We start from the raw sequence: 9,722 nt of genomic DNA on the forward strand, positions 1-9,722 counted from the left end.
CATTTATAATATTAGGCACTAATAAATAGTTCATAACTCAAAATTCATAAATTAAAAATATAAATAAAACTGTTAATAATATTATCAAATGATCTTTTATATTTATGAAATTACTAAATTTATAATTATCTATTTTTTGAAAAAATGTAGCCCCCTCTCATTTCAGATGCATAGATCCGAGCCTGAATATTATTAAATACAGTTGCTTTTATATTTAGATAACAACTAAGTGCTTATCAATAAATATAAACTTCAAATAGTTCCTTAGGAACTGGTCCTAAAGGCATTATACTTATAACTTTATTACCTATTATATAAGTAATATAGTTATTTAATAATTATGACTTAATATTCATACCTGAAAAACTTTATCATTTAATGGTTCTACTGCTAGAATATTATACAATTTGAAATTTGGAGAACTCATCTAAATACAAAAATAATACAATTAGTTAATATAGTAATACTTTGGTAATTAATTTGTTGAAGTATATTCATTATTTTATTTTGTTACTTACAATTTTTTGAAGTTGTCCAATATTTGTTATTTGAATCGTTAATCGATTCAGAATGGTCAATTTTGAGTTATTATCCTAAATGAAAATGTAATACAATTAATTTTAATTTAAAATATATATATATATATATATATATTGTATTATTATATAAGATTAGCTGAACCCTTTGTAACATAAATAATTAAACAGAGGTTTTCAATTTTTCAATTTAAAAAATTGTAACGAAAAATGAAACGACAAGAAAATTGAAACCTTTGATGCTAATGTTCTCGGAAACTACTCGACCGATTGTCTTAATTTTTATTTTTTTTATGAAAGATTATATCTCGGAGAAGGTTCATTTCGCAATAGCATTTGTCTAAGTTAATTAACATTTGAGTTATATGTTAATTAAAATAAACGTGTAAATTGTATACCTAAATATATAAAATGAAACGACACAATTGTATATCAATATCACCATAGTGACAAATAAAAAATAATAATATTATAAGGACTACGCTAACCATTCAGAATGGTTTTTTGTATACAATGGTTTATCATTGTATTAAAATATAACATATCCATTACAGCTACTGTACATCAGAGCAGTACCAACATGTCCAACTTTTAAAGTAAAACTTCTTTCTTGAGGTGTGGGTGGAAAAAAAATCTTAACAAAAAATGAAACGACACGTTTCTAGACATAAAAGTTTGTTGATTTACAAATTACAATGTTATTATAGTTCTTATTCAATCATTCTTATTATTGTGACATCCTGATTCACACCATTGACTACTCAATATAAATGTAATTATAATAGTGCAGTAAACAAATAAAGTTTAATAAATAATGACAATTAAGATTTATGATAAAGATTATCAGCATAGATTATTTATGACAAAATGACAAGCAATAGCATCGGGCGTCTTAGTAGAAATTATACCATCTACATAAAATAAATTATAATACTTACATTAATTAGCTTGGGTGTAGGTACCCAGTCTTTTTCTTCATCATTTTCATCATTACATTCTGCAAATTTTCTTTTTTTTTTGTTTGAACTTCCATTGCCTAGTAATAAACAATTCACTGTAGTGTTTACAGCGATCAAAGCATATCCATCTGTGAATAAATATTCCATAAATTTAAAAACAATCATATATTGCAACCAATAATAATATATTTATTATTAGTCGATTATTTATAAAATATTAAATTATGATTAACCTACAATTACTTATGTTTGAATCTAACAAATTTACATAGGCAATAATGGGTGTTATAACTATGATAGTGTGATATTGTTATGTTATAAAGTTAGGGGGTATTGTTATTGATTGGCGGTGTATATATTATTCAAGATTTTATTAATCATAGGCGCAATTTAAATTTTTGACTTTGAGCGGCTTTACATATTTAAATGAGAAACAGACTCATGGGTGGCTCTGCCCTATGTTAAATGAGTTAAATAAATCTACAAAATTAAAATAGGTACAAAGTTAATAATAAATAAATTTATACAAATATGTTGTGTAACAATTTTATTGTAACTTGGAGTTAACAAAGTTACATTCTGTTTGACCACCTAATTAAAATGTGAATATTGAAAAATTCTTTCTCATTGCACATAGATCATTAAAAGAACCACTATTCCAAATTTCAATTTCATAAGTCTGAAAAATTGTTGCGATGAATGAGTGAGTAAGTAATATTTGGCTTACCTATATATAATATAATATAGATTAGATAACTATTATATTTCTTATAAACTTTGATAACTATATATTTGAAAATAAATAAGATGAAAAACTAAATAGTTTCATTAATGTTTTAATAATTTAAAAAACCCCTTAGGTACGTAATTATACTGCATTAACATTTTCTTAACAGATCAACTTAACATGTTGAATGCGTACTGACGCCATTTGGCGTCTAATATACATTTAAAATTCCCTACGCGTGGCTGAATGTTATTTTATTATTATTTAGCGTGTATTGAACGCATGTTTTTAAATATGTATACATAGGTACGTCGTTACGAGCTGTTTTGTTATTTTTTTTTTAAATTTCTTTTGTTTTAACTTTTATCATACACACTGGGTGAAAACTGCATAAAAACATACGCAGCCAACATGTTTATATAATTTTAACCACAAAACTAGGAATCAATACACCCAACTAGCGTGTGAAAGGAAAGGAGACAATAACTGTTAGGCACTGGGTCATTCTAAAGAGGCCATTCTGTCTCCGGATCAAAATTAACCCATGCTCCCGAGGGCAAAATAATCAAGGGGCCCTATTTTATTTTAATATATTTATGTATATTATGATTATTTAACCGCTGACATCTTATTGGAGGTCAAAAACACATTTTTAAAAAATAAGTAGTGCCAAAAACACCGACAGATACGTTTACAATATTATATATATTTATCATGGCTTCTGTTCGGGTTGAATAAAAAAACAATTGTTTTACTCACGTTTGATGTATGCATCGATAATGTCGTCGTTCACCCTCTCGACGCGCAAGTCACAGTATCCGTAAGGTGTTTTCATTTTTTAACTTAAATTAACTTACTACTAAACGAGTGATGACAATTTTTAATGGCAGTTAGTTTCGAAAACGACCAAGTTCGCGATTATTACGTTATTGCGTTATCAGTTTATCACTTATCTGTTATTGTCGTACACAAACCATGATATCAATGCAAACGATAGACGTCATAGCCACATAGGACAAAGCAGGGAGTACGGGACAAAGCCTTACGGTAGCGGTTCCAGGCGTTCCAGCGTCCGCACAGATTAGTCGCCAAAACATTAATTATTAATAGAGAGACCGTACGATACATTTACATAATAATATACAGGTATTATTTTATAATTATTTTATTCATACAATAATTTGAAGCGTCTGTACTTTGTACCATTATTATTAAACTAATGGATATGACTTTGTATACAAATCTGTTAGCGAACACAACTGATATCATTGTTAACCTCAACGTCATTACATCTCACTCTTGTTAGTGTTAGTTGTTAGTTTCTTTGTAGCGCGGAAGATTCTGTACGACTGAATACTGAGAGTCACAGTTTCTCCCCATTATATTTGACGAAAAGCATATGTAAGATAGCAATGTCGTATCCATGTGTTTAATATCGATGTATTGACAATTAATACTTAAATACGATAATTATTTAACTTTTTAATGGTGTTATAGGTAGGCACCATAATATTCGTATACCTACAAATTGTTTTCCAACATTGTTGTACCGCTGGATGAACAACTCGAAACGTCATAAGGTAAGGTTTATTGATGATCTATTATCCATAATGTACAGATTAAATTTACTATTATCTTTAGTAATTCTTCAGACAACCGTGTTCACTACCATTTTGTGACTTCACATCATAATTTGTATTTTCACCAGGTCATTGGAACTAATGTTGATAGTTGACCGCGTGCAAAATATTCTATAATATAATAATTTAATTCATTGACAATAGTCTACAACAATCAACTGAAAAACAATGGTAAGGAAGTTGTTAATTTTCCGTCACAGTACATGCTCTGAACCGTGGTTGAACTAATTTAAATATATTTCAGTTTTCCCTGAGCTTATTCAATGATATACTTCGACCATTCAACACGATGTACAGATGCTGGTCAGTGTCAATGCTTCCTGGAAGCGAACGTGAAGATGTTGAACGTGGAGGAAAAAGTAAGTCACTATGATATTTTTGTATATTATATTATTATTTTTCTTAACACAATAATTTCAGTTATAATGCCCCCGTCTGCGCTGGATGTATTGACCCGGTTAAATATCAACTACCCAATGTTGTTCAAGCTAACTAACAGAAAATCCAACAGACAAACACACTGTGGTGTATTGGAGTTCATCGCAGAGGACGAAAAAATATATATTCCTTATTGGGTATTTGTTAAAAATATATAAATCTATATTTATTCTTTAAAAGTACTCGAAAAAAAGTATTTGGGTAAGACACTGAATTGTAAATATGGAACGAGCTAAAGACCAAAAAAATTGTTTCACTAACAGACAGCCCTATATTGATTCCCTTTTCATTATTCTGTATTATACAAAATAATACATATTTTCATTACTACTAAGAATTTAATTTAGTTTTTTTTTATATGATTCCAATAAAAATAAAATATCTAATGGGATTAACACGGCAGCCTCTAATGAGGATACTTTTCAATGTACATTTTATATACAATATGTGTTTCATATTATATACTGTTCAGTGGTGTATAAATATTCAAATACTTTTTTAGCAAGTACTCAAATACATATTTTGAATACTTTTAAAAAAAGTACTTGGTTTATGTATATTAAATACTTGCTTAAAGTATCCGTATATAAAATCAAATACTAATTTTCAAATATTAATTTTTTTAGTTTATACATTTTTCATTTTAATTAAGTAAAATAAAAATAAAATATTTATTGAAAATTTACAATATTATATTTTTTTTACTGTAAATTATACTTAGCTGAAAATTTAAATACAACTACAAAAAAAAACAGATGGACAAAATTTTATAAACAAAATGATGCAAAGTAAAATCAATGTAAATCATGACAATCAGTCATGTTGATTTACAAGGTAAAAAAAATATTTATAAAAAATTTGAAAGTATACAAATACTTTTTTTTACTGAGTATTGACATATGTATTCAAAATAAGTATTTTTATTAAGACTATATTAATTATATCTCACGTAATGTTATACATAAATCTAGTTGAGATTCCACACTGTTATTTTTTATATCTACACACAATGATGAAATTATAAATGTACAATTATTTCAGTGTGTAAATTAAAATCAATTTTACTGAAATTCGATAAAGACTTATTATATATTATATGAGCATAGGATTTGTTTTTAATTGAGATAACCTGTTTTGAGTAAAATAAGTCGCTTAGGCGACTTTTTTAATTTAAGAGCATGTCAGCACACTGTTTGTTTTTACTCTCTTTGACCTTGCGCAACATAGAGAAAACACAATCACCTATAATGTATAAGTGTGTTTTATCTATGTGGCACATGAGTCTGAGAAAGAAAACAAATATTTTGCCGACATCCTCTTAAAAAAAAGGTAGTAATCAGTATGGAAACCAAACTAGATTTGCTTCTATAACTATTGTAACCCTCATGTGTGTTGTCAACTGTATTTTATTTAGATGATGAAAAACCTATTGCTTGATGAAGGAGATGTGGTGCAAGTTGAAAGTGTTTCATTAGAAGTAGCCACCTTTTCAAAGTTCCAACCTCAAAATTCTGAATTCCTAGATATAACTAACCCAAAGGCTGTTTTAGAAAATTGCTTGCGCAATTTTGCTTGTCTGACTACTGGTGATGTAATAGCAATAAAGTACAACCAAAAAGTTTATGAAATGTGTGTGTTAGAAACAAAACCGGGTAACGCTGTTAGTATCATTGAATGTGATATGAATGTTGAGTTTGCCGCACCAGTTGGTTATCAGGAACCTACACATGAAAAGAAACCTGCTGCGGAAGATATGATGGTTGATCCTGCTGATTTAATGCCAGAACCAACAGGTTTCATAGCGTTCAAAGGGTCGGGCAATCGATTAGACGGAAAAAAAAAGAAAGACAACTCTGACGATCAATCAAATAAAGTTAAACCAGTATACCAGAGAGGTATTCCAGATTATGATTATAACATAGGAACTATACAGTTCATAAGGAACATCCGCCCTGTGAATAATGACAAAGAGGTAATTACTAAATTTAAATATATAAATAACTATAATTCTATTAAATTAAATCTTATAATTTGTTTCACACTATACTTCATTGCTCTTGGGATTTTAATAAAGTAGTGCACATCCAAAACAAATATAACTAATATTATTATATATTATAGATTGTATTAAATAATTGTGTACGGATTTTAGTAATTTACCTTTTATTTTGCTTATATTTGTATACATATGTACATATTAAATTCACAAGTAATTAATATATTATCACTAAGTACAAACTACAGAATACAAAAATAATATAATATTAATTATGTTTGAAACAGAAACATAATTGTTGTTTTGAATTTATGATAATGATTGATTACCATTATCAGCTAATAATCGTAATATAATAAGAAAATGATAGTAAAAATAAATTATAATTGCAATGTGCGACAGTGACGTCCAATCTAATTTGTTTGTTCTTCACCAATAAGAGGTTATGTCCAATCCATGTCTTTATTATCTATAATTAAATTGGTTATACGGTTTCATGTTTTGACTTTTTTAAATTTTTACACTGTATAAATGTGCACACCGGTTGTGTGCACTACTGCACTATTATACATACAGATACCATTTCGGTGCTGACAACCGGCTGTTTGGCCTTCAAAATAACTCAATCTAAATATTATATTATTTTCATATTCTGAATTTATATATTTCTATTTTGAAACATCATCTTATACAAAAATATGATATTTTTTATTCTTGGACATCACAGCTGAAAAAATAAATAAGTATTCAAAATCGCCTCTGGCATAACCTAGTAAACTTGTTAATCAATAATAATCTGTTTTCAAAAATAAAATCCATCAAACCAAATTCCTCTAGTTTTGTCTAGCTTATTGGTCTAAAAGTCACTTTTTTTTCATCGACTGGAGCCCCCTTAATTGTACCATCGTGTTCGTTTATTTATTATTTTATATATTTCCATTTTCCATATCATCTGACAATTTACCTACATTGAGTAACTTACAAAAGTTGATTTGGAATTACATACTTTACTGTTTTTGGTAAGCTTATTATTTTTAATTCTAATTTACTGTTGCAATAGTTGAAAACGTATGTTATATTGTTATAATAACAAATTCTAATAATATTGAAAATTGTTCAATAACTTATTAGTTTTTTTTCCATGTTTAGAAATTATTTAATCAATGCATCGTTATATTCAAATATTATTAATCTATTATAAAAATATATAGTAATTTAATCACAGATAATAATATATACATATGTATGATGAATTAGTGCAAAATGGTTAGGTGAGGTATTGGTAAAGGTAATACTGTAATAGGTAAAAATACTTTAATTACTGAAAAAGGGCGCCCACAGAAATGTAAATGGGAGTGTAGGACCAATGCAAAAAGTTTAGTAATACAGTACATACTATTTTTTTTTTTACAAGTAATATTATGACAATTATTATTAAATAAAATAGGCAGGGGGGTATGCCCTCCTCCAGAAATCTCCTGCTGGCGCCCTTGGTTTTGAAATTTGAGAGGTTACAGAACTGTAATAATTGATTTTCTGTAGAATGCATCAATTTTTTTTGTGGGCCCCGCAAATTGTAGGGACGGCCCTGGTGTCCGAAAATACTGATCAGAAATCAGTCGCCTTGATTACCACACATTTGTGGAATTGAGTTGTTAAATTGATGGGTATTTCTTATCGATAAAAGAAATCAATTTAGCATTTTATTATATTATAGTAAAATTGTTTAATGCAAGTTATATAAGTGACTTAATATTTTGAATTTCAGGATGGAAATCAAGAAGGATTTAAGCCATTTGCAGGATCTGGATCAGTACTAAAGACAAAAAAAAAAAAATAATAACTTAATAACTGTTTTTCGAAGCATGTACAAATTTGTTAATATAACATAAATTAAATTTTAAAATGTGTATACATTTTTAAGAAAATTCTACTTTTAATTGTAAAATGGTTTTAACGCGGCTTCAATTTTTTAATTAAAAAATAAGTATTTATACAGTTATTATAAATTCAAGTATTGACATATGCTTATTGTAAATATAATTCTCACAATACAATTAGAAATGTTAAAGAAGTCGTAAAATTTTACAATACAGTGAAAATTGTCTAATGCGGAATAGCATGGGACCAACAAAAATTTCACTTTAAGCAGTTTTTCGTTTTATTGAATAAAACAGAATAATTCCTGATTATAAATTCGTATAAATTTCTCATATTTCAAAAGTAGTTTATAACATTTATAATTTTTACTAATTATAAACTTAATTTTTTACTTTACTTTTTATAACTTATTCTAGATTATTTATAGACCTATTTTATTACAAAATTATTAATAATTTTTACATATTACATAAATATGAAGGTTGGGAACTAAATTTAAACATTTAGCTTTTCTAAAAATCATGTAGAGTTTTTTGTTTTATCACTATATGACTCATCATATACCTACATACTCATATCAACGTAACTTGAGGCGTGTCATATTTCCAGCTTATGCAAGGTTTTTACTTGCATGGGACCTACAAAATTATTCCGTTTCCACTTTTATTGAGATTCAACATCTGTAGAAAACTATAGGAACATGCCGGGATCATAGAAAAATGTATTGGATAGTTTTCAGTTTTATTCAGGGTCTGCATGAGACAGTTTTCACTGTAGTATTATTTTCTATATTTCTAATGATTTATTGTTTTTTTTTCACTTATGTATGTTATCAGCGATTTATACATTATAGGCGATAAAATAACTAGATTGAGACAATTATTTCATTAAAAATTACATTCTGTACCGAAGCAATAAATAATAAACCACTTATTTCTAATAACCAGTCTTCCATCTACTCAAATTGCAGAAGAACAACTAAATAAATAATTAATATTCAATCTCACATTTTACATGATCTATAAAATCTGAGAATAAAAACATCAGATGAGTCAAGCAAATTAAATTTAACCCAACAAATATTATTGTTTATTTCTTCAAAAATATAATGGGCCCCACTAAACAGGTCCGTGTGGGCACCCATGAGTTCACAATTTACAATAATATGTATTATACTAATATAAGTATTTAAAATATAATTATACATATAAGTCTTATTTATAATATACATTCATGTTGATGCAGTATTCATTTTTACAATTTAAACTTTGATACTAAATAAAACATATAATGTCGGTAACAATAATTAATATAAGGGTACTTATAGATAATACAATAGAATAAGATGAAAGTATGATAAAATATGTTATATTTTGTTTATTCTGAAGCCAATTAGTTATTTTGTTTTTTAAACTATAGAAGGGTTGATTTCTCTTGATGAAACATTTTATAATAGCATAATGTTATTATTATTTTGTAAAATAAAAAAAAATATATTGGACCATACCTATGCCCAATTAGAGAATAATAAATTCTATAAAACCT

At 27.2% G+C, this 9,722-nt stretch overlaps 2 protein-coding genes across 11 annotated transcripts in view; one reads left to right on the forward strand and one right to left on the reverse strand.

The window, feature by feature from the left end:
* The window catches only part of LOC100167705 (ribonuclease P protein subunit p30-like), a 5,077-nt gene extending 1,923 nt beyond the window's left edge, over positions 1 to 3,154 (reverse strand). Inside the window, 4 exon segments of the mRNA NM_001293346.1 lie at positions 359 to 427; positions 519 to 593; positions 1,475 to 1,623; positions 2,982 to 3,154. Coding sequence (NP_001280275.1) covers positions 359 to 427; positions 519 to 593; positions 1,475 to 1,623; positions 2,982 to 3,057 — 369 coding nt within the window. The 5' untranslated portion in view covers positions 3,058 to 3,154.
* Positions 3,155 to 3,227: 73 nt separating this feature from the next.
* Ufd1l (ubiquitin fusion degradation 1 like) lies at positions 3,228 to 9,207 on the forward strand. 10 transcript variants are annotated; one of them, XM_008190192.3, is made up of 7 exons: positions 3,228 to 3,368; positions 3,720 to 3,802; positions 3,864 to 4,033; positions 4,107 to 4,221; positions 4,283 to 4,437; positions 5,715 to 6,272; positions 8,065 to 9,120. In XM_008190192.3, the coding sequence occupies exons 3-7, from the start codon at positions 4,031 to 4,033 to the stop codon at positions 8,134 to 8,136; spliced, it is 903 nt and encodes a 300-aa protein (XP_008188414.1). In that variant the 5' UTR covers positions 3,228 to 3,368; positions 3,720 to 3,802; positions 3,864 to 4,030; the 3' UTR covers positions 8,137 to 9,120.
* The last annotated feature ends 515 nt before the right edge of the window (positions 9,208 to 9,722 follow it).

This window comes from Acyrthosiphon pisum, chromosome X (genome assembly GCF_005508785.2).
Source record: "Acyrthosiphon pisum isolate AL4f chromosome X, pea_aphid_22Mar2018_4r6ur, whole genome shotgun sequence".
Taxonomy (NCBI): domain Eukaryota; kingdom Metazoa; phylum Arthropoda; class Insecta; order Hemiptera; family Aphididae; genus Acyrthosiphon; species Acyrthosiphon pisum.